The following is a 25,766-nucleotide window of genomic DNA, read 5'->3' on the forward strand; positions in this document are numbered from 1 at the left end:
CACCAATGACTTACCTCTCGCAAAGCCAGAGGACCCTTCTATGTTTACCTTATTTGACCCATCAACAGCCTTCAAGGGAACTGACCCCACTCTCCTACTGAAAACACTGTCCTCTCTATGGTGTGCTGGGGCTGGCTCCTCTAGCTTACAGAGCTGATTCTGCACATCTCCCAACTTCAAGTTCAGCGATGCCATACTGTAGCTTGAAATTGGCCATGGTAGGAGTATTTACACCATGGAAACCAGCAAATGCCTCAAATTGGACTTCTTTTTCCTTGAGAGCTGATTATTAAACGTTTACCAGAACACCATTCCTTCAAAAACATCCCAGACTCATGTTATTTCCTTCCTCACTAACTTTGTCAACCCTTTATTGGCTCTCCTCTAAGTGATCCCTAAGTATTCAGGTGCTTTATTGTTTGATCCTGGGCCCTCTTTTTCTCTCTCTTGTTAGGTGACCAAATTGTCCTGTGGCTTTAAATACTCTTATAGTAAGGATAATCTTAGGCCTGTGACCAGTATGGATCAGGTAGTAAGCTGAAGTTGAATTCAATTAAATGACAAATAAGTATTCTCCTTTTGAGAAATTGCTCCTGGCTTGATGTAAGCCCTAATAGAGACTGAATATTTAACCATGGGACACCAAGTGACCATATGATCTTAGTTGTCCCAAATAAACTGAAGTTATCTGATCTACTAAAAATATAATGATGGGCATGCAAAACAGCCCTCTATAAATGAGTGGAAGTCATATATATGTGACTGGATGCTAGCGATCTTGAAGACACAAGCAAGTTGAAAGAGTACTTACCTGTTCTCTGTGCTTTGTTGCTCTTACTCTTGATGCATTGCTAACTGTCCCTTGAGCCATACCTATGACCAATTGATTAAGGAAGACAAAATTCAAGTCTAGAACACATATGGTTCCACATGACGTGCTGGCATCATCTGAAGTGGGCTCAGTAGCATTATAGCCCCAATCAGGCATAGGCAGGAGGGAAGTAGTGAAGGGAAACCTTCCCAGCAGAAGAACACCAAGCAGTTCATCTCGTTGTCTGCTTTGCCTGGAAAGAACATGAGTAGAACTACAGATCTATTCTGACTCATTAGTAGTAATTAATGGCTTGGCTGGATCACCACTTCTCAACTGGTGTTCCTACAGACAATTAGCTATAATGCCCAAAGGTATCCATTTTACGTAATAAATTAATTTATCTTGTATGCATCTAGGTGTGTTCCATCTTGGGAGAATTGAGAGAATAGTCGTTCAAATCATTTTCGATATGATTTACTTCTCTCACAAAACCCAGAGGAAGAAAGGCTGGGGTGAATGTTACAGGACTTGGAAGGAATAAGACAAGGAGATGTGGGGAAGAGTTATAAGCATAGACTCAAAATAGGCACAGGTAAGAGGACGTTTGTGTCTATGTGAATACTCCGAAGTGCCCCCACCAAAAAGGGTGCTCTCAATAATAAGGTGGGTGAGATGACTCATTCTATAGATACCAGTCTACCTCTTTCCCTAGCTATTCCTGTGCTTACCCAATGGGCTCATGAACAAAGTAGCCATGGTGTCAGGGATTAAGGTTTGTATGGATTCAAATGGACCTCTGATCTGTTTAGCATCCAACCTGTCAACAGCAGAGACCAATCTTGATTCCCCAATATGGATCACTCCCTGGGAGGACGAGCCAATTTCATTATACTAGACCCTTTCCATCATGAAGGGGACAGCAGTTTGTTCTCACTAGATAAAATGGATGCTTATTCTATGGAGTTGCCTTTTCCTGTTTGTGCCAGTTAATTTTATGTGTCAACTTGACTGGGCCAAGTGATGCTCAGACAGCTGACAAAACATTATTTCTGGGTGTGTCTGTGAGGGTGTCTGGTAGAGGTAAGATCACCCTCACCAGTGTGGATGGGCAACATCCAATCATTTGAGGGCCTGAATATAACCAAAAGTCAGAGAAAGAGATATTTACTCTCTTTGCTTGAGCTGAGACATCTATCTTCTCCTGCCCCCCTTTTTTTTTGTCCATGCCGCACAGCATGCAGGATCTTAGGTCCCCAACCAGGAATCAAACCCGCACCCCATGCAGTGGAAGCACGGGAGTCTTAACCACAGGACCACCAGGGAAGTCCCATTCTCCTGTCTTTTATAGCTGTTGGTTTTTCCCCAATTCAGAATCCAGTGGAGATTGCACATTATTTAGTTGTCATGACTAGTTAGTCTCCTTCATTCTAGAACAGCTCATCCCTTTTTTAAAACTTTCATGACACTGATATTTTTGCAAAGTCCAGGCCAGTTTTTTTGGTTTGCTTATGTGTTGTTTTTGCAGAATGTTCCTCAACTTGGATTTGGATTAGATGCAGGTTTAACATTTTAGGCAAGAATACTACATAGGTAACGTGTCCTTCTCAGTGTATCACATCAGGCAGCCCATGATGCCAATTTGTCCCATTAAGTTCAGTCACTCATTTAGGGACCTTTCTCCATCATAAAGGGACCATTTGTGGTTTATAAATAATCTGCAGGATGATAATACTTTTAGACAATATTTCATCCAATCATTTTAGCATCCATTAATGATTCTTTACAGAATTAATTATTATTGTGGTGTTTGCAAAATGGTGATTTTGTATTTCTATTATTCCTTCTATATGTATTAGTTGCCATTCTTCTGTAAAGTAGTACTTTCCCTTCCCCATTCCCACTTCTTTCTTTTTTTTTTTTTTTTTTTTTTTTTTTTTGCTGTACGCGGGCCTCTCACTGTTGTGGCCTCTCCCGTTGCGGAGCACAGGCTCCGGACGCACAGGCTCAGCGGCCATGGCTCACGGGCCCAGCCGCTCCGCGGCATATGGGATCCTCCCAGACCGGGGCACGAACCCGCATCCCCTGCATCGGCAGGCGGACTCTCAACCACTGCGCCACCAGGGAGGCCCCCACTTCTTTCTTTTTCTCCCTCCCTCCCTCCCTCCCTCTCCTCTCCTCCCCTCCCTCCCTCCCTCCCTCCCTCCCTCCCTCCCTTCCTTCCTTCCTTCCTTCCTTAGTTTTGACGGTACTAACTCATGGAATTTTTTTCAAGTCAATATGCTAAAATCCACTCTGGTAATTGATCATATTGATGCTCAGATGGTCCCTTTGTGACCAGTGGAATCCTTTAAGCTGACTTCTATATTTTTTTATATGTCCCCATCAGTTGATTGAGCTTTTCTTACTTTCTGTCACATTAAGATGTTCCAGGCTCACCCTTAAATTTTTGCTGCCCTAGCCCTGTGGAATCAGTTATTTCTTCAAGGCCCTATTTTCTTTTTTAAAAATATTTATTTATTTATTTAGGCTGTACCAGGTTTTAGTTGCCGCCTGTGGGATCTTTTAGTTGCGGCGTGAACACTTAGTTGCAGCACGTGGGATCTAGTTCTCTGACCAGGGATCGAACACGGGCTCCGGGCGTTGAAGTCCCGGGGTCCTATTTTCTTTGTTGTTGTTTTTTTGTTTGTTTTAATGGGGAATGGTTTTGAGGAACCAAAATGTAAGTATCGGTGTGCTTTTTGCTACAGGAGTGTCATTGCTTCTTGGCCCTCTCAGTGGATAAAGCTAAGAAATATGTCTTTAAAATGTCTTTAAAAACACTACATATCAGGGTTTTATTTATTGTTTTGTTGAGTGTGTTGGGAAAAATGTTAACAGTGCAGACTAAACTTAAAAATGTATCATGTCCGTAGCCCTTACATTGTGACTAGTCCCCTAAATTGAGGAAGATTTCCTCCAGTATTTGAAACCAATTATTTGATTCAGCAAAGAAGTTGCTTACATCATTGACTAACAAGTGACGTTCCCACATACGTCTTTATTGTTTAACTTTCCTCTTACTCCTAACATAAATGAAAATATCAACCAACACTTATGCCAGAATTATACTTGCTCATCAATTGCCACCCTAGGTTGGCTTTGGATACAAGATTTTGGCAAAAATCAACTAAAGCATTCTTTGAGAGTTAATTGCGTACAGAGTTTATAATGAAGAGCATTACACATTTTATTATCATTTGTAAATTTTGTGCTACACATCCTTTCTATCAATAAAATTTATAATAAACTTATGCACATTTATATCTACACACAGACTTTTGGGGGGAGAGCTGGTGGTTAAACTTTTACTAGCACACCACTGATCAGAGGTGACAAATGGCTAGTCCCAGACTCCATGGGGACCACTGACATAGTCTGACCCACACAGTGGTATTTAAAGCAACAAACAAAAAAGCAGAATAATGTGCCAACATTTACAAATCACCTGGAGTTCCTAATTCCCTTGAAGGATCAGATCTGGCCCTGCTGTATTCTCCCATGGCAGTGACACTCAGCCAGCTTGCACTGCTGTGGACCCTTCAGGTGGATGTGCATGCTCAGCTTGCCACAATCCCCACCACTCCCTATTGTCCTCCCAACCCTGTGACTGAGCACCAAATGCCCTGTTTCCCCATGTATATGCTTATTTGTCCTCTGTCAGCACAACCTGAACTGCATTTCAGTCTGGAAACCTGGCAACCTCAGGCTTGATTTATAACTTAATTAGCTTTCCTCCTCTATTGATTTAAGTCCCATTGACCCACAATTATTTCTTATAAGCATCACTTAAAACACATGTGAAAGGGCTCTGAAACTATTAAAAGCCACCAAATGGGAGATATGTACATTAAGATGCTCATAATGTCTAACGTCAGTTAATTTTATACTTTATTAATAAAAATCTGTTAAAATTCAATTTGTTACATTTTCAGTAACTAATGACAGTAAATATATTTATTATTAATCTTTTCACTTGTATCTTTCTTGCCATTCTTTCTCCCTCTGTTTTTCTTCTTTTCCATCACTTTAATGTTACCTCTCAAATACAATGTCAGTAATGAGGTCATTACATTTTTCTATTAAAATTCATATTTGGTCTTAGTTTTGGCCTAATTTAAACACTGACATTATAGATGCATGCTAATTAGCTCGAATGGCCAAATCCCCCACCAATTAAGCAAATGTAGACATTTCAGGTTATTTCAGTCACCCTGTGTTAAGGTTAAGAGAAAAATGTGATGAATGTGATGTAAAGTCGTCAATTCCAAGACAGCCTGTCATTTCATAATAGAACTATTTCTTATTATGATATCATAAATTCAGTAATGTTTCAAATTCTTTGCACTCTGAATTTAGACATTTATACCATAATTGCCACAGATTCTTTACATTCCACTTTGATGGTAAGTTGGGTCTCTGGGAGAGAAGATTTTTTTCGTACAATGATGAGTCAGTTTAATTAATTTTTAAATGTATTTATTTTTTATTTTTTTGGCTGTGTCACATGGCTTGCAGGATCCTACTTCCACAACCAGGGATTGAACCTGGGCCCTCAGGTGTGAGACTGTGGCATCCTGACCTGGACCAGCAGGGAATCCCCAAGTCAATTTAATTAAAAAAAGAAATATGTTGTGTGAGTTCCTTGTATCAATGCACATAAAACCGTTTTGTGTTAACCCCATCATACAAAGTATCTTGGCTTTCCAGTCTTAAACTTCCAAATGGACCGAGTGCTAAAAGTTCTTTCATTAATTATCTGTTAGTAATCTGGACATATTTACCCATGGGAGTAATGTTATAAGGGACTGTTACATTCCCAAGCTAGTCCCTAGTGTAGTCAAACATAGCTCTCCTGGTATTAATCTAAGTTCTGATTTCTGGAGCAGGAGGAGGAGGAGGGGGATGAAGACAATGAGAGGAAAAAGGGGGAAGTGGTACAGCGGGGCCAAAGATAGGAGGCAAGACAAGAGAAGGACATGAAGGACTAGAAGAGGGAAACTTTCCCTGGGTTTAGGCCTTGCTCTAAGGAAAAAACCCAATGCACTTGGCTTTTGTGACTTCCAATTTTGATTTCTGTATCCCTTCCTCAGGACCCTAGTGCCCTCATTGGGTCCTAAGGTCCCACCCTATCCTCCAAGCTTCAAACCTCCCTCACTGAACACACTCACAAGACTACCCTTTCTCAATGTGAATATTCTTAACAAGATATTTGGAAAATACCAGTCTAAGAGAACCTAATCATTTTGTGGCACTCATGGTCTCAAAATGCTGAAGTCTATCATTCTCTACTTAGGGGAATTCCAACCTCTCTAACAAAATGAAGCAAAAAAAAAAAAAAATTAAGGCAATGTTTTGAAGGAAGACGCCTTTCTTGGGGGTCATCCCCTCTGCTGAGCTCCACTAAGCAGTTCCTGGGGTGTACTGGTCTCTCCATTTCTGATCTGACATTTCTCCACCTGCCCCCAAGTAGCAAGGACCTAGCCTCTAGCTGGCCCTCAAGGCTCATTTCTGGACTGAATCAAGTAGGGTTTTTGGCTCTTTTTATTTTGTTTTACCATGGATGGGTATGAGCAGAGCAGAGAGGGCCGGCAGAATGGGGGCTGGGGATGAAGTGAAGTGGAGGATAGGAATACCCATGACCTTGTTCACAGATTCCTTGTTGAAATGTGCCAAAGGTCCCAAAGGTTGGACACAGCTACAATGTTAGTAAATGAATGTGACAACATAGCTTCTGTTGCTTAGAATTGGGAAGGTTTTAAAGTAGGAAAAGTAGGGGAAGTTGCTGGCCACGCTGGCAGAGTCTGCAATACTGTATGATTTTAAGGATGACTCCCTGTTGAAAAGTGCCATATCTAAGAAGGAGATATACATACAGGTTTGCCAGCCTTGGTGTAACAACATGGGCTTCTCTCTGGATTCTCTCTCCCCACCATCATGGATGAGTAAACTCTGCTCTGGGGAGGGATGCTTGGCCTCGGTGCTGATGCGAAGCCTCTTCAGACCACAAATAGCCAGGTACTCAGTGGGGAGAATGTTGGCACTGCACAGAGAAAGCTTCAGGTCCCGGACCAGCGTGAAGTTCAACAGGGGTCCCAGGGCAGATGTGTCTGTGAACCAGATGGTCAAATGGTCATTGTAGCTGGTTTGCTCGACTGCAAAAGGCAGGACGGTTTTACAGCTGCACATCAGGTTGGCCAAACTGTAGTCACAGTCACGGATGTCTGCAGAGCAGCTGCACTTCCGAATGGTGTTTTCCTTCATGAAAATTAGTGTGCTGTTCTTCTGAGCTGTCGCGAAGCAGTCAAGTGCAAAGACTCCCAGTGCACCGATCACAAGGAAGCTGCACCCAGAGGGTGGTGCCATTCTTGTCTCAGGCTGGGCCAGCAAGCTTCCCCTTCATGAGCCGATTCATTGGAACTCACCTGAAAGAAAATGTGCAGCTCTGTGATCACAGCCTCTCATTAGAAATGTGCAGCTTCCGGAAAAGGAGCCCCCTGAATAACCCGTCTTAAACTTTCTCTCTTGCAGTTTCTAGCAAAAGCAGGCAATGCTAGGAGCCCAAGTGCAGGCAATGCTCTTTTCTCAGAACCTCCTGGGAGGCCTCAGCCAATCCCATGAACTCTGCTCACCTGAGCTGTAAAACTCCCCGTGATGTCTGTTGGTACTGAGACTAACATGCCAACAAGTAAGCAAGAGCAGATGCCGGACAGGAGACCTACCGCAGCCTGTCTGTGGGCAAGGATTTGGAGTGATTTGAGTGCGCACATCCTCCAAACTTCCCGTTGCCAGTACTGAATACCTGTCTACTCTCTAAACAGGCACATATCTCCACCCCCACCCCCCCTCAGTATCTGACTTCCTGGAATTCAGGAGACAAACAGTTTTCCTTGTCGGAATCAGCTACCCACGTGCTACCTGTGAACACAGCATGAATACCGGTGAAACATTTAGTTAATGGTAAACTTCAATTTCTAACTAGACAAACATGCTCCCCTCGATCATATTAATCCGTTTGTAGGACCATTCATACTCTTCCTGGTCTCCTAGTCCAGTATTAGAATCCACTTTAACTGTGTTACTCGACAATGAAAAGATTAATCACACACCAGTTAATCACAATGATCCTGATTTATCTACTCCTTTCCCAGAACAAATTTTATAAATTGACTTTATTAAATAACTTGCTATAGGGCTCCAAAAGGAAGCAATCTATAAGCACTGTTAAATGACCTAAATAAGGTAGGAATGCATGTTTAATTTAAAGAGCAGCCCTGATGTCCAGTTTGGGGGAAAATGCCCTACAGTGCCTGGCATATAATAGATGTGTGGCCTTCTTTTATGGTGTGATTGGAATAAGCCTCACATTATGAAATAGGGCACCAGATTTCAGTTTTGCAAAACTAAGGAAATTTCTCCTGAGTCAGCTGATGACTGAACATACAGACCAAACAATTCAGTTCAGTGCATCTATACATATGGTGGTGGGCATGGCAAGATACTGGGTATAAGACCTCTGAATAGGGGAGTCCAGAGCTAGTGATGGCCCCCTGCAGGAAGCATGGTAAGGAAGGATTGATGGACGGTCATTCCAGGGATTTAAACATGTGTCCAGAGAGGATGGTAACAGCAGGAAAGAAGCCGGGCAGACCTGCATCCCTCGGGGAGCAAGATGAGGCTACAAGGTGGCAGAGTAAATCCATGTGGAACCTAAGGTGGGGGGCGGAGCTAAAAATGCTGGGGTCAGGGGCTTCCCTGGGGGCGCAGTGGTTGAGAGTCCGCCTGCCGATGCAGGGGACACGGGTTCGTGTCCCGGTCTGGGAAGATCCCACATGCTGCGGAGCAGCTGGGCCCGTGAACCATGGCCGCTGAGCCTGTGCGTCCGGAGCCTGTGCTCCGCAACGGGAGAGGCCACAACAGTGAGAGGCTCGTGTACCGCAAAAAAAAAAAAAAAAAAAATGCTGGGGTCAGGTACACAGGCAGGCAGCACAAGTCCATCAGCAGGTTGGTGGAGTGAGTGCTGGGAGATTAAAAATCAGCTCAGCCAAGTAAACTTGAATGGACGGTAAGACATTGGTTCACGGCAATCATAATACATCCATTCATTCAACAAATGCCCATTGGGAGTTTACTAGGTGGCAGGCACTTTGCTAGCCCAGGGGATACAGCCCAGAATAAGACAGTGAGCTTATGTTCTAAAGGACTTGATTCTGCTTCCAGAGCCCAAGGTGGGTCAGGCCTACGTGTGAGGACCAGAGGCTATGAGAGTAGGGAAAGGGAAGGAGGCAAAGGCAGGAGTCAGGTAAGGCCAAGCAGAAGAAACAAAAATGAGCAAGAGGGCTTCCCTGGTGGCGCAGTGGTTGAGAGTCCGCCTGCAGATGCAGGGGACACGGGTTCGTGCCCTGGTCCAGGAGGATCCCACATGCCGCGGAGCGGCTGGGCCCGTGAGCCATGGCCGCTGAGCCTGTGCGTCCGGAGCCTGTGCTCCGCAACGGGAGAGGCCACAGCGGTGAGAGGCCTGCGTAACGCAAAAAAAAAAAAAAAAAAAAAAAGAGCAAGAGCCGGACCCTGCCCCAAGGGCTCATCTGCAAAAGAGGAAGACAAGGAAGGCTGAACCGAGAAAGCTCTCCTGAATGTACACACAAATATAGGATCACAGGAGAGAGGTAGGCTAAAATCCATTCGGGAGACTGGATAAGGTGTTCGATAGTGTTTGTGTTTATTTTGAAGTTGGCACAGGGTTTTCTTCTTTTTTTTTTTAAGTATAAGTAGTGTTTTTATTCTTTCTAAAAATGGATTTTTCAAATGGGTTTTTAAATTAATTTTTATTGGAGTATAGTTGATTTACAATGTTGTGTTAGTTTCAGGTGTACAGCAAAGTGAATCAGTTATACATATACATATATCCACTCTTTTTTAGATTCTATTCCCATATAGGTCATTACAGAGTACTGAGTAGAGTTCCCTGCGCTATGCAGTAGGTTCTTATTAGTTATCTGTTTTACATATAGTAGTGTGTATATGTCAACCCCAATCTCCCAGTTTATCCCTCCCCCACCTTTCCCCTTGGTAACTGTAAGTTTGTTTTCTACATCCGTAACTCTATTTCTGTTTTGTAAATGGGTACATTTGTACCATTTTTTTAGATTCCACATATAAGCAATATCATATGATATTTGTCTTTCTGTGTCTGACTTACTTCACTCAGTAGGACAATCTCTAGGTCCATGGCGCAGGGTTTTCTTAAAGGATTTATTCATTAGTTCATTTTGTAGTAAAAGAAAGGGCTTTGAGAAACATGTAGAATTCTCCCTGAACGAGAGGCTTAACAGTTTTAAATAGTGTTAGGGCTTCCCTGGTGGCGCAGTGGTTGTGAGTCCGCCTGCCGATGCAGGGGACATAGGTTCGTGCCCCGGTCCGGGAAGATCCCGCATGCTGCGGAGCGGCTGGGCCCGTGAGCCATGGCCGCTGAGGCTGTGCATCCGGAGCCTGTGCTCTGCAACGGGAGAGGCCACAACAATGAGAGGCCACCGTACCGCAAAAAAAAAAAAAAAAAAAAAAAAAAAAAAAAATAGTGTTAGAATGTGGTGGCAAACACCCCACTTAGTCAGGAACAGTGCATAATTTATTAAATACAGATAATTTTAGATGATCACCTGTCCCAGATTCCACAGGAGGTTTCTAGGACTTCATGTCCCAGTAACCCCGTCATCCCAGAACTAGGAATGCTGTCATCAGTATCAATGGCCTGCTCTGACCCCAGCCTTAGAGGGAAAGGGAGGGATGGGCATCTATACATCAGCTGGAACCTGGTGACAAAAGTGTCTCCCTCATTCTTTTAGGTGCTGTTACCATTCAGAGGCGTGCATGGAAGAAGACAAGGGGTAAGAAGGGAAAAAGATATGGATTTCTTGGAGCTCTCCAGTGGAGCTGGAGATCCCCAAAGGGATTTGTGAGCAACTTCCTAGCAGTCAAGGCCCTGGCTGGGCCTCAGCAGCGAGGGCGCTGCCTTCCGGACATCAGGGAACTTGAAGGCCAGAACAGGGAGGCCAGATGCCTGAAGCCTCATGAAGGGTTACAGAGGGGGACAAGTATCCCTGGTAACCAGTTGATGGGGTTTCCACAGAGAGGCTAGTTGGACATTTTTCTCCTACAGTTTTTTTTTAAATTTTTATTGGAGTATAGTTGATTTACAATGTTGTGTTAGTTTCAGGTATACAGCAAACTGCATCAGCTATATATATACATATATCCACTCTTTTTTCAGATTCTTTTCCCATATAGACCATTACAGAGTAATGAGTAGAGCTCCCTGTGCTATACAGTAGGTTCTTATTAGTTATCTATTTTATATATAGTAGTGTGTATATGTCAATCCCAAACTTCCAATTTATCCCCCCCAACCCTTATCCCCTGGTAACCGTGAGTTTGTTTTCTATATCTGTGACTCTACTTCTGTTTTGTAAATAAGTTCATTTGTACCCTTTTTTTTAGATTCCACATATAAGCGATAGCATATGATATTTGTATTTGTCTGACTTACTTCACTCAGTATGACAATCTCTAGGTCCATCCATGTTCCTGCAAATGGCATTATTTTGTTCTTTTTTATGGTTGAGTAATATTCCATTGTATATATGTACCACATCTTCTTTATCCATTTCTCTGTTGATGGACATTTAGGTTGCTCTCATGTCTTGGCTATTGAGAATAGTGCTGCAGTGAACACTGGGGTGCATGTATCTTTTCGAATTATGGTTTTCTCCAGATATATGCCTAGGAGTGGGATTTCTGGATCATACAGTAGCTCTATTTTTAGTTTTTTAAGGATCTCCTTCAGCTTTACCATGGATTTCTTTCTTCAGGTTTGTTGAATGTGGATTATGAACACCCTACTTTCACTATGTATCTATTCATCTGTAGGCAACTTCCAGCCTGGCATAAGCAGAGTAAGCACAGATACATCACATTGCCCCTGCCCCTTGACCTGCTCCTGCCCATGGTAGGGGGGGGCACTGTTGGGAAACACACTTTTTTCTCTGGGGGTTGCTCAGCTTGTAGAAGGGAAATACGAATCTATTGGTAACTGCCTTGTGTCCAGAATGGGTGAGCTTGAGAATGAAGCCAACACAGAGGAAAACAGAGACAAGAAGTAGAGAGACATTCGTAACAATCTTTTTCTCAGCACCCAGATCAAGCCACGCCTGACATTCTTCCTTGATTTTTTAAAAATATATGAGCCAAGTTTTTTTTCCCTACTCAAGCCAATCTGAACTGGGATATCTATAAGAAGCAATTAAAAGTGTCTTGGGGGCTTCCCTGGTGGTGCAGTGGTTGAGAGTCCACCTGCCGATGCAGGGGACGTGGGTTCGTGTCCCAGTCCGGGAGGATCCCACATGCCGCGGAGTGGCTGGGCCTGTGAGCCATGGCTGCTGAGCCTGCATGTCCGGAGCCTGTGCTCTGCAACGGGAGAGGCCACAGCAGTGAGAGGCCCGCGTACCACAAAAAAAAAAAAAAAAAAAAAAAAAGTGTCTTGGTACACTGACATTTGGTACACTATGCTTTTTTCAGTCACTTGGTAAACATTTGTTGAGCGCTTGCTTTGTGCTAGGCACTGTGCTAGAAAATCAAGCTAGTAAGAGCTTCGTCAAGGGGTTATACCCCAGTCAAAGACACACTGGAACCAATGTGATAATAATTATAATAACAATTTGTATGGGATATTAAGTCTGTACCTAGGACTGCCTGGGAGTGGTTAAGTTCATAATATCTGATTTGAGAAATATTTCTTGAGTGAGAAACATAAAAGGAAAATTACCTACGTAATTAGCATAGAGTGACCAGAATTTTTAAAATCAAAAGTAGGATAGAGGGATTGACAGGATAGGAGGTTGGCAGGGGTGGCAGTGGGAAGGGGCAGTTGAGGGGTCCTGTGGGGCTGGAATCCTCTGACTTCCTCTGACAGATCATTTCTCAGCATCCCAGCTTTTTGTGGGCTCCATCACTGAGATTTGCAGACTGTGTCCTGATATAAGCCCCCTCCACACCCCTAAGGTTGGGACATAGGGAGGGCCAGAGGCAAAGGGAGGGGCAGGGCGCCATTCTGCTTATGCCATGCTGGAGTCTGCCTACTAATGAACAAATGCACAGTGAAACTAGGGTAAAGGTTCATTTCTCCCTTACATGCAGCCTAATTCCATTAAAAGGGGGGTGGAGGCAGGGAGGGTGTGCTCCGCTCCACAGTCATTCAGTGACCCAGGCTTTATTTATTTATTTATTTATTTAGACCAACTTCTAGGGCTCTCAGGTCCTCCATAGTATTTTTTTCTTTTTTTTTTTGGCCGCACTGTGCGGCATGCGGGATCTTAGTTTCCTGACCAGGGATCGAGCCCATGCACTCTGCAGGGGAAGTGGGGAGTCTTAACCACTGGACCAGCAGGGGAGTCCCCTCCACAGTATCTTCTGCCCACATTTCATGGGCCAGAACTCAGCCACATGGTACCATGTGGCTGCAAGCAGCTTGGAAATGAAGCCCAGCACTTGGCCAGGAGAGGAGAGGAGAATGTGGGTATTGGTGGGCACTAGAAGTTTCTGACATACCTAGGTTGTGAGATACAATGAACAGCTTTATGCAACCATGACAAAAGAAGCTCAGGTGGTGTCAGTCCACCTAAGCTTTTCAGGCAAGATGCTGAAAACAAGGTATGGCCATTAAATCTTTGATCATTGAATCACTGAACATGTTTAGAAACCAGAGCTCCTATTCAGACTCACTTGAAATATTATTTTTAAATCTCAGTTGGAGAAATTCTGAGAGCAATTAATACTAGCAGCTAGCTGCATGAAAGCAAAGACTCCTGAATTGAGCAGATACAGACATCAGTTACTTCAAAACAAATTCCACACAGATTCCTTCTCAATCTAGGATTACACCCAAAATGTAGATAATGTTTATACTTGGCTCCAAAAGGAATGTTTCAAACTGGACTAGTTTTGTTTATAAGAAGGTATTACTAGTAAGGAGATATTGTGTCAGCGGGAGGATCGCATTTGGACCATTTGCCTGAAACAGATTTGAAATGTCATGAAGAATGATGCTTTGAATTCGATAGTCTTAACACAAAAGACAAGACATACGATTGTGGGAAAATAGAGTGACACTCTCCAAATCCTTACTGCAATCAAAAATTGAGTGATTTCAGATTTTAATTCAGATGTAAGTTGAATTGGAAATTAGAAGTGATTTTTTTAAGTGCAAATAGAATTAAGGGAAAGACTCCATTGAAGAAACTGGAGAAGAGAAGCAGACACTGATGAGATGCTCCAGCAAGAAGCAGACAGTCTGAAATATAAATCTGAACGCAGCACGGGGAAGAAAGGGAGAAGAAATCCAGCGTCTGGACATCCCAAGAAACCTGCTTTGAAGCAGGACTTGTGGAGCTAAGTGAGGATGTCTCTCCCAAATGTAATCCCCAGAGTGTGTCCCTGCAAAAATCCTTGAAGATTTGGAGGTGGTGAAAATGAGAGGAATTCCTGAAAAGGAGACAATTTGGAATCTTAGGTGTATCCCACAAAGTGAGACGTGTACCCATACTCTTGGAGTGTATTTTGTCAAAAGGGCACACACTGCCTGCTGACGTGGACAGCAGTTAAGATGGCCTCGCTCACTGCTGGAGTCTAATGGGTTGCTCAAGGAACATCGCATGTACTCTGGGAACAAACAACTGGACAACTAACTATAAGGTGATGTGCATGGTGAGTGCTTATTAAAGACACAGACCAAGTGTTGGGCAGGGAGAAATGGGAAAGGCTCCCAGAGATGGTGCTGTGTGGACTGAGAAGAGAGGGGATGGGGTGAGGAAAGCTGAGGTGCTGCATAAATAGAGGAGTTGCTTGAGCAAAAATCTCAGACTAGAGTACTTGGCATGTCTTGGGGCCATGAGGCCGGGACTGTGCCAGCCAAGCTAAGCGGTTTGATCTCCAAACGTTTCTGATCTTCACCCCACCAATAAAACCCCTCCCCAGTAGATATAGTTTTTAATTTATAAAGGTATTAGAAATACCACAATTATACTATACACGAAGAGTAGAATTTTAAATACTTCAGATGAAAAATAAAAATGGAAGTTTGAGTATGGTCAGCTGTACCCCACTGGCTCGTGTACTCCCTTGGATGTACACACCCCCTTTGGAGGCCCCTGCAAGAGGCAAAAGTGAGGCGCTGAAGGTTTGTAAGCAGGGGAGACCCGTGTAGGTCTGTGCTTCAGGACGTTCATGGAGGTGCCAGGTGGAGATGGAATTAGAGGGGCAGAGACCAGAAAACAGTGAGTTCTAAGTGAGAAAACGCTTTTCTTTTGTATTTTCTTTGAAGGTTTCTCTCTCTCCATTTGCTGACTCCAGGCTCTCCAGATAAATTTATTTCACTCTCTGGAATCCTTGAGGGGGTAGAGAGCACAAGAGAGTGGGATTGAGGAGGTGGGAATGAGCTCGAGGCTCCTGCTCTGCTGTCCCCTTGCTGTGCCTTCCTCTTCATGCCTTGGTCATCCCCTCATCCACCCTTTTCAGATGCCTGGTGCTAAAACCCCACTCATACAGAGGTCTAATATCACTTGGTTAAGCCTTAGTACAGACTTAAGTAAACACATTCTTGCCCAAGGGGGTTGCGCTTTAAGCCTTATCCCTACCTTGCCCCTTGTTAGAGGGATAGCGAGGGTTAAATAGAAATACAGGAGAAGTGTGGGCTGAGACTCCTTTCTAGGACCCAGAATTGTGTGGCCACCTGTTCTCAGGCCCAGTTCCCACTCGTCTGTGGCTGTGCCATCACCCTTCCCATGGAGGCCAGGGAGGACATGTTGGCTACTGTGTGTTCTGTGGATGAGAGGCTCGCAGAGATGCTGGATGAAGGCTTTAGGTGGAGGACCTTGAGAATGATGTTTTGAAACAAAAAGATGTTTAGCATCTTCCTTTTCCTTGGCCCTGCTCCACAAGTGCACTGCAGGAGGCAGTTTAGAGAGAAGCACTACGTAAGATGATGTTGGAAAGAGGAATAACGTTCTGATTGCTTAATATTTCAAGGCTTATAATGTTGAAAGCTAATTTGGGTTTCTCCCCCATGTTTTCTTACTAGGAGAAGTGTTGTCTTTTCTTTCTTCTTCACATTCCACAACGGCACACTCCCCGTCCTTGGTACGAGCCACTGAATTTTCACACACCCTTCCAAGGGATTCTGAAGTCACCGCCTTGTTAGGTCTCTGTTGACAAAAATCACTTCCCCTTCATCAAAGTTCACATGGTCGGTCGTGAGAGCCAGGAAGCGGGGTTCGCTGTGATTCTGATGGGATCAATTTCTCATTTGACTTATACAGTAAGACCTACACTATTGGCTATCATCGGATAGCTTTCCTCATCTAGAAAAAGAGGAAATACAAGTTCATGTCTCCATAAGTTGGAATTTAGGCCAGATTAGCTTCAAGCATGCAATTCGGGTCTTCAGGGGACCCAATTTAAAGCATTTTTATGATTGTTAAACTCACTGAATATTTTTGGGCCAAAGAGCTTTTCTGAGTCATTTTTCTCAATACGGCATGGGAATGATAATACCTAGCATACAAGGTTATAATAAGAGTAAAGCAAGGTGCATGTCAAAATATATAGTGTATTAGTGCTGCTCTGAAGTACTATGACTACTCCTCATAAGCAACTATAATACACAGAGTACTATAGTATTATTCATAAGCTATGTCATTTTGTAATGTCAGAATTAGAGTGATAATAGGAATATATATATATTTGGGATATTAGAACATCCCCAAAGCCACCTTCCCAAAAATCTAAAGTAATGGTTAATTTAATGCGCTGCTTGTATTGAAAATTTGAACAGAGAACAGGCTCAGCATAAAACAAAAATATCTTTCTGTATCGTTTTTTCTTGAACCTAATTTACAAATGTCCTCCTGTAAATTCTGAGGAATGCGAGGCCTTGAAATTATTAGTGAGCAAGTCTGGTGAATGGAAATAACTGTCCGATTCCCATTTCTACTAATTTAAATGTGTGTAACATGTTTACAGAGACAGCAAGAGTATGGAATATGATCAAAACACTTTCTTTCTGGGCTTCCCTGGTGGCGCAGTGGTTGAGAGTCCACCTGACGATGCAGGGGACGCGGGTTCATGCCCCGGTCCGGGAAGATCCCACATGCCGTGGAGCTGCTGGGCCTGTGAGCCATGGCTGCTGAGCCTGCGCGTCCGGAGCCTGCGCTCCTCAGTGGGAGAGGCCACAGCAGTGAGAGGCCCGTGTACCGCAAAGAAAAAAAAAAAAAGCTCCTCACTCAAGGATTATAATGGTTGCAAAATAGTGATTTTTCTAACTCCTTCATTACTTCTATGTATTATTGATAGTTGGCATTCTACTCAAAGGAGAAGCTTTTCCTTCTCCTATGGGTGAGTTTTACTTTTGTTTTTCAGTGTTTCTGAATTTCCTGTGAGTCTATATTGCTTTAAAAAGACGGGGGAAGGTTCTACGGAAAGGAATCTGTGCATAAAGATAGACTTATTTCTTCCGGGGCTTCCCTGGTGGCGCAGTAGTTGAGAGTCCGCCTGCTGATGCAGGGGACACGGGTTCGTGCCCCGGTCTGGGAAGATCCCACGTGCCGCGGAGCGGCTGGGCCCGTGAGCCATGGCCGCTGAGCCTGCGCGTCCGGAGCCCGTGCTCCGCAACGGGAGAGGCCACAACAGTGAGAGGCCCGCGTACTGCAAAAAAACAAAAACAAAACCAAAATACTTTCTTTCTGATCTTCTACTGTGCTTGCTGGATATTGTGGTGGGCTGAACAATGGCCCCTAAAGATATCCATGTCCTTACCCTTAGAACCTATGAATATTACCTTACAAAGCAAGGAGGATTTTACATACATGATTAAGTTAAAGACCTTGAGATGGGGAAATTATCCTGGATTATCTGGGTAGACCCAACGTAATCACAAAGGTCCTTCTAAGAGGGATACAGGAAGAGAGAGAGAAGAAAAAGTGACAACAGAAGCAGAGATTGGAGTGATGTGGCCATAAGCCAAGGAATGCCAGCAGCCTCTCGAAGCTGGAAGAGGCAAGAAGTGGATTCTCCCTTGGAGTCTCCAGAAGGATTAGCCCTGCCAATACCTTGAATTTAGCCGAGTCAGACTGATTTTGGACTTCTGACCTCCAGAAATGTGAAAGAATAAATTTGCGTTGTTTTAAGCCACTAAGTTTGTGGGAATTTGTTAGAATGGTGATAGGAAAGGAATACAGAAGTTATGGGGAAACAAAACCACCCAATCAAACCACTTTTGGATCAAGCACACTAGCTCCTCTTTATTCACAGCCTTGCAGTATTCACTAGTTGTGTCATGTGTCTTATTACTCTCACTAGACTGGATCATAAGCTCTTAGGGTAACAATGTCCTAAACTCCTTTCCATTCTTCTGTAGTTCCAAGCTCGGAGCTGTCATAGAGTAGCCGCCCTGTACTGCACCCAGCCCAGTCTGAACAGGTGCATCTGGACACGTCTTATGAGTTCACAGGGTGACCGTATTCAGGTGCTTATTTGTATATGTAGAATTGTTGAGAAAAAAGAAGGAAGAATAAAGATGATGTGTGAGGGTCTGGGGCAGGAATGAGTGGAGGGACGGGACAGCACTTGTCTCTTCTTTTTTTTTCTTTTTTTTTTTTTTGCGGTACGCGGGCTTCTCACTGCTGTGGCCTCTCCCGTTGCAGAGCACAGGTTCCGGACACGCAGGCTCAGCGGCCATGGCTCATGGGCCCAGCCGCTCTGCGGCATGTGGGATCCTCCCGGACCGGGGCACGAACCCGCGTCCCCTGCATCGGCAGGCAGACTCCCAACCACTGCGCCACCAGGGAAGCCTGACTTGCCTCTTCTTAACCCAGACTAATTAAAGCCTTGGGCTGAATCCAGTGGAGTTGTAGGCAGATACTACATGGACGGCTCTCAAGAACTCGGAGATGCGGGGCACAGTGGCCCCTGCCCAGGTGAGAAAGTGTGACACTGAGCAGGGCACAGAGTCATTCTCCCCACTTCTGCACTGAGGGCAGCCCAGCTCTGGCACAGAGAGGGATGAGGGGCAGATAGCATCATTTGGCCTCTCCTGGAGGACAGACTGGGATGTCCCCAGACACTGCTCTCCAGGCAACAAGTTAACAGGGAGCCCCATGGCAGTGGCATGTGGGGGACAGTCAACATCCAATGGTGGCTGGGGACAGAGCACATGAAAGGACCATTTGTGAATACAGGTGAGGCACTCCTGGGGACCCCAAGAAATGATTAGAGGAGACTCTATTGTGTAGACATGGGGGTGGGAAGGAGGCAAGGACCTGTATCAGGTAGATGGGAGCACAAACCAACTAGATACAAGCGATTAGTATTAATTAAACCTTATTTGTGCCCACTGGTTGGTGAAGCCAGGATCTCTTCAAGTATCAATTGGATTACTGCTTTCAGATTAAACGTGGTTAATGATAGAAATGAACTAAAGTGCTCAAAAGCGTCTAGACTAAGATAATTAAGAACTAACTGGGGACTTCCCTGGTGGTCCAGTGGTAAAGAATCCGCCTTCCAATGCAGGGGACGCAGGTTCGATCCCTGGTTGGGGAACTAAGATCCCACATGCTGCAGGGCACCTAAGCCCTCGTGCCACAGCTACTGAGTTCGTGTGCCACAACTAAAGAGAAACCCGAGCACCGCAACAAAGATCCGGCGTGCCACAACTCAGACCTGATGCAGCCAAGAAAATAAATACTTTAAAAAAATAGCTTTATATATATATATATATATATATATATATATATAAAGCTATTTTTTAAAAGAACTAACTGAAAAGCAGACGTTTTATGTTTTGAAAGCATTCAGCTTAATTGAATGTTGATTTCGCCCATGAGTTTGTCTATTGGATGCTGGAACAATTGCCCCTGGTACGCTGTGTCAGTCAGATTTCTGATGTGAGAGACCCCTGGTCTTCACGTTGACCATGGGTTCCCCAGTCCTTAGCGCCTGACTCATAGAGGCACTCCGTAAATATTTATACTATCCAAATAAATCCCTATATTAGCTAAGTCAGAGAGGCATGTTATGGATCCTTTACTTCCTCTTTTACCTTTTACCGCCTGGAATTGTGGAGTGTATCATATCAAATTAGCAAGCAAAATCCATCTTCTTCTTTAGCAGGAATTTCAGCATGTGGTTCAGCCATGACAGAGGAAGTATAAGGAGATTTTGTGTACTGGTGAGAGGGTGGCAATTTATGCTCAATATCTTATGTCTTGCCTGTGAGTCTCCTTGAAGGTCATCGAATGACATCTGGCGAAAGACCCATGAGGCATCCCCAACCTCTTGTGACTTCACCAGTGAGCATCGACTAAGTTTGCATTGCCTTGGAGCTTTTCTGTGAATCTGATGGGGACAAAGGGTGGAACACACTCACCTAGGATAGGGACCATGAACCCCGAGTCAGGACCCCAGATCACTGTCCTTCTCCCTCACTCCACATGACTTCCCCAGGCTTAAGGGAGGCATGAGCTGAGTTAGTGTATATTGATCTCACACATATTTGTGGGCATCAGAAGCCATTGCCTTAATTGCTCTCCATTGAGGGATTATAATAACCCCTGCTGCAAACTTCCCCACAATCTAACATTTAAGCATCCAGTCTTGGGAAACTAATTCACGGAGAGCTTTGCTCAAATTACTGGGCCTGTATTATATGAGTGTGAGGTTGCCAAGGAAAATAAGTCTGAGTAATCCCTTTGCTAGGAGATGAGAAACCAAAAAATGCTGGCAGACCTTTAATATTTTAATTATCTGCTTCCAGAACAATAAAAAGGGATTCAGGTCTTCCACTTACAGTTGTACATTATTACAGCCCATAAAATACCTTAAACTATTTCCTTGAGATGTAAGCCATAAGCTTTTTCCTTTTGTCTGTATTCAACCATTAGATTTTAGACAAGTAAGAGTTAAATTTTTCCTTTAGTGGTTTTAGTTACAAATATTGGAACCAAAGGTAATTTGAAACTTGTTGCTTTCTTTGAAGATTTTTTAGGGTTTTTACGTGCCTACAACTAAAGGTAATATGGGATCCTGGAACAGAAAAAGGACATTAGGTATCTAAGAAAATCTGAATAAAATATAGATATTAGTTAAGATAATAATAATGTATCAATATTGGTTCATTAATTGTGACAAATGTATAATACAGTAATGTAAGATGTTAATAATAGGGGAGACTGGGTGCAGGGTATATGGGAACTCTCTGTGCTATCTTCACAATTTTTCTGTAAGTCTGAAACTATTCTAACATAAGAATTTTATTTGAAAAGAATGCCTCCTGACCTCATCGATGACTCACTGAAGGTTATTTCTGTGACAAGAGCAGAACTCTAGTGGATAATATGGTCAACACAACTTGGGCTAAACTGAATGCCCATGAAATGGTGACTAGGCATGACTCCAAAGGAATCCCATAAAGCTCCTGGACGCAGAGAAGATCCTGGCTTCCTAATGACCTTGGAGCCCAGGCAGTTCAGAAATGCAAATGAGAAGTGATCATTTTATGGGAAATGGATCAAAACTGGAATGGAAAGGCATCAGGGAATATTGTTAGAACAAGTCCTCATGGATGTGTGTGTGTGTGTGTGTGTATTGTCTTCTTTTGTGTGTGTGTGATGCCTCCCTCATGCTACTTATGTTGCCCCCTGCGTCAGGAGTGTTTTCTATTTCTCATCTGCTAAGAAACCACCCTCATCTCTCTCTCTTTTTTTAAAATTTATTTTATTTTATTTATTTATTTTTGGCTGTTTTGAGTCTTCGTTGCTGTGCAGGGGCCTTCTGTAGTTGCGGCAAGTGGAGGCTACTCTTCATTGAGGTGCACAGGCTTCTCATCACAGCGGCTTCTCTTGTTGTGGAGCACGGGCTCTAGGGGCACAGGCTTCAGTAGTTGTGGCACGTGGGTTCAGTAGTTGTGGCTCGCGGGCTCTTGAGCGCAGGCTCAGTAGTGTGGTGCACGGGCTTAGTTGCTCTGCAGAATGTGGGATCTTCCCGGGCCAGGGCTCGAACCCATGTCCCCTGCATTGGCAGGCGGATTCTTAACCACTGTGCCACCAGGGAAGTCCCCCCCTCATCTTTTAAACTGTCTTCACATCTTTCATGGACCTTTAGTAGGCTAGATTCATGGATGACAGTGCTTGCCTACCTCAGACCTCTTATAGGTCCACATCAGTTAACCATAAAATAAATTTAAAACCAATCTTTTGCAAGCAAATTTATAATTATACAGAGAGCCCAGTGCCTGTTTTATGTTAGATTTTTTAAGCCACTCTAAGCTGGCTGTTCTTAGGGTCATTCCACTGGAATGATTGTTATCAGATTCCCAGTGACTCCCACCCCCCAAATGTGCCAAAACCAATGGTTAATGTCCTCTTCTCATTTTGCTTGACTTCTCACCAGCATTCAACATGGTTGCCAGCTCCCTCCTTCCTGAGCAAAGACCTTTCTGTTCTTCCTTGACATCACATGCTCCTGGCTTGCATGCCCCTGGCTTGGCGCCTGGCTCTCTTCTCTGTGTATATCCACTCCCTTGGTGATTACATGCTAACCCCTGGATTTCACTATTATCTATATGCTGATGACTAACGGCTCCCACACCCTTCCCTGAGCTTCATGCTCATGTATCCAACATCTCACTTGAATAGCTCTACCTGAATAGCTAACAGACACCTCAGACTTAACTCGTCAAATATACAACTCTTGACTCCCAAGAGAGTTCAGACTACTAGATAGAGAACAGATGTTATTGTATTAACATTTTACTACACACACCTTTATTGCCCCTCAGCCCTGTGTTCCCAGGGCGAAACTAGCTAAATATAGAAAACGGTCGTCGATAAGAGGCAATGTACTTTCAAATAAGAAATGTGGGAGTTCCATGCGTGTTGAAAAATGACTGAAATTAGGAACTACACATATTTTTCAAAGATTAATAATATTTAATAAGTGCTTCTTTTGTACCAGGTACTGTATGAAGTATTTTACATGTTTTATTTCATTTAATCCTTACAGTAATCGTAAAGGGAGATATTATGGCCCCATTTTCTTATCAGAAAATGAAGACACAGAGAGGTTAAATAGCTTGGCCAAAGTCACAGAGCCAGAAGGAAACAACTGAGATTTGAACCCAGACAGCCAAATATACTCTAAGGAGTCATGGTGGATATTACAGTTTCATTTCCCACCCCAGGGTCAAGTTCCTACTCACATGATGTTCTGTGCCTCGGATTCTATTACTAGACTCCGTGGCCTCTAACCTCAAGTGTGCATAGAAACCTCACACTAGATGAATGGGAAATAAAAGGAATGAAGTGAGTTCTATTATGTACAAGCATCAGAACACTTTTTTTTTTTTAAAAAAAAGAAATGGTTGGGGCTGCCCTGGTGGTGCAGTCGTTGAGAGTCCGCCTGCCGATGCAGGGGACACGGGTTCATGCCCCGGTCTGGGAGGATCCCGCATGCCGCGGAGTGGCTGGGCCCGTGAGCCATGGCCCACGGGCCTAGCCTGCACTCTGCAGGCTCAGCGGCCATGGCTCACGGGCCCAGCTGCTCTGGGGCATGTGGGATCTTCCCAGACCAGGGCACGAACCCGTGTCCCCCTGCATCGGCAGGCGGACTCTCAACCACTGCGCCACCAGGGAAGCCCTCTTTTTTTCTTTTTTTTTTTTTGGCTGCGCTGCGTGGCTTATGAGATCTTAGTTCCCTGACCAAGGATCGAACCCAGGGCCCTGGCAGTGAGAGTGCCAAGTCCTAACCACTGGACTGCCAGGGAATTCCATAGACCCTGAATTTTAAAAGTGGATCATATACTAGGTTCAAGCAATAAAAATATTGATGCAAAAAAGAAAATTGGGAGTGCTATGTCAACTGTTGAAAAGTATTCATTTCCATAGATACTGTATTGAATCTGTTATTTTCAGAAAATGCCCAATTTCTGTCAAACAACATGATGAGAAATCTTTTTTTCCTTTCAAACATTATGTTTAAATAATGCATTACATTGAATTGTTTGGTATAAAAATAAAAGTAAAAAACTTGTGAAATATCACCCTTTTCATTAAAAAACATTTCAAGCAAATGAGGTCTGAAATTTTTGGTAGTTTTTAAGGACAGGTTTCTATAAATATTATGTACAATTCTTTTGAAACATTTCCTTTCCTCAACATACACCAACACACTTATTGCTAAAAAACTGCCCCAAAACATATTTATTAAACAATGAATATATGCAGAACTGTGTAAGGATTACTGGTTTTGATTAAAATATCCCCACCACTGTTTTACTACAGTACTTATCGTGTTTGTTTCACTTTTGAATACAAGGACCAATTTTTTAAAAAGTTAACCAATCCAAATGTTGATGCTCATCTAAATTTGGTTTCTTCTTGTCTTCCTATGTTTTCTTATGAATAGTGTGTAAATAAACAGTAAATATAATACCATTAGATAAAATCAGAGTGAAGAAACAATAAAAGCCAATGTTTTGAGAGTTCCTAGTTTTGCTGGTGATCACGGTAAGGAAAAGAGATATGACACAAATCTCTTTCATTTAATTGTTATTTAGCATTAAAGACCAGGAAAATATAGCCGGATTTTTTTGTTTTCTTTTTTTATTTTATTTTAGCCAGATTTAAAAATAGAAACAGGAAGCTCAGATTCCACAGCGATATTTGTTATATAATATTAACCTAAGTGAGTTTATCTATTTAGGGACTGAGAAGACCATTTCATTCTTTGCTTAATGTACTGAAAACATTTCCTTTTAAAGGCAGAATCTCAGTAAAGAGCAATTCATATGCCTGGAATCTTAAAGGAGTGTTTCACGGTGAAAGTGACTTATAAGTATGCGTTATATTCAGGAAATGCAAACGCTACAAGAAGAAGGTGGTGCCGATGGTGATTCTTCAAACCATCACAGAACTTTCCTGCCATGCAGCAGAAATTGTGAAGCTATTAAAAACTGTTAAGCTAGACATGCTTTTCAAAAAAGAACAGAGAAATTACTTACATCTCAAGCTCCACTGCAAGGCTGGCTCCGCCACTCCCAGACCTCTGCCTGATGCTTCTCTCTGGCTTGACAGCTGGTATAATCTGCAAGGCAGGAAGGATGGAATGCCTGTTCTTGCACTTGCTGTTCTTTTCCGTTTTCAGAGGGCCAGTGACCCTGGTCATTTCCATGGCAACCAGAAGGAAGCTGCCCACCTACCGGTTTCATGAACCACACAGTGGGAGACAACCCACCTTGGTGACTGCTGGCTACCCTTTTGGGGGTTCCAAAGTGGAAAGTTTCCAGAAGAAATGAAGGAGACTGCTGCTCTATGCTGACCTGAAGGGCTAACAGTAATGCAAGAAATTCTACTTTAGCAGGAAATTGAATGAATTAAGCGTAGAGCATGGAGACTCCTTGATGCTTTCACTATCATGATTTGTTCCACTCATTTTGGCCCAATGAATTGTTACTTATGGCAAATGCCTGAACTAGTATAAAAATTGTCCTATTGTGGTTGTTCCAGAGAGAAAGTGAACTCATTTCAACTCCAAAGTTGTAGTCCTAGAGTTTATTACACTATGTGAAGTAAGTCAGACAGAGAAAGACAAAGATCATATGATATCACTTATCTGTGGAATCTAAAATATGATACAATTTTAGTATATGTGCTGCCAAAGCCAGCACTAAAATATGATACAAATGAACTTATTTACAAAACAGAAACAGACTCACGCACACAGAAAATAAACTTATGGTTACCAGGGATTTCCCTGGTGGTCCAGTGATTAAGACTCCACGCTTCCAATGCAAGGGGCGCGGGTTCGATCCTTGGTTGGG

General features: G+C 43.4%; 1 protein-coding gene across 3 annotated transcripts; it reads right to left on the reverse strand.

Moving 5' to 3' along the window:
- Positions 1-3,845: 3,845 nt before the first annotated feature.
- Positions 3,846-25,001, reverse strand: EPCIP (exosomal polycystin 1 interacting protein). 3 transcript variants are annotated; one of them, XM_082624815.1, is made up of 2 exons: positions 24,948-25,001; positions 3,846-7,275 (listed from the first exon to the last, which is right to left on the reverse strand). In XM_082624815.1, exon 2 carries the CDS (start codon positions 7,214-7,216, stop codon positions 6,557-6,559), a length of 660 nt encoding a protein of 219 aa, XP_082480941.1. In that variant the 5' UTR covers positions 7,217-7,275; positions 24,948-25,001; the 3' UTR covers positions 3,846-6,556. The 3 variants fall into 3 exon arrangements, with proteins under 3 accessions (XP_082480941.1, XP_082480940.1, XP_082480939.1); XM_082624814.1 differs by lacking the exon at positions 24,948-25,001 and adding an exon at positions 7,573-7,653; XM_082624813.1 differs by lacking the exon at positions 24,948-25,001 and adding an exon at positions 7,483-7,611.
- Between the last annotated feature and the right edge of the window lie 765 nt (positions 25,002-25,766).

The sequence above is a fragment of the Mesoplodon mirus genome (genome assembly GCF_964341445.2).
Source record: "Mesoplodon mirus genome assembly, chromosome: 6".
NCBI classification, from domain to species: domain Eukaryota; kingdom Metazoa; phylum Chordata; class Mammalia; order Artiodactyla; family Ziphiidae; genus Mesoplodon; species Mesoplodon mirus.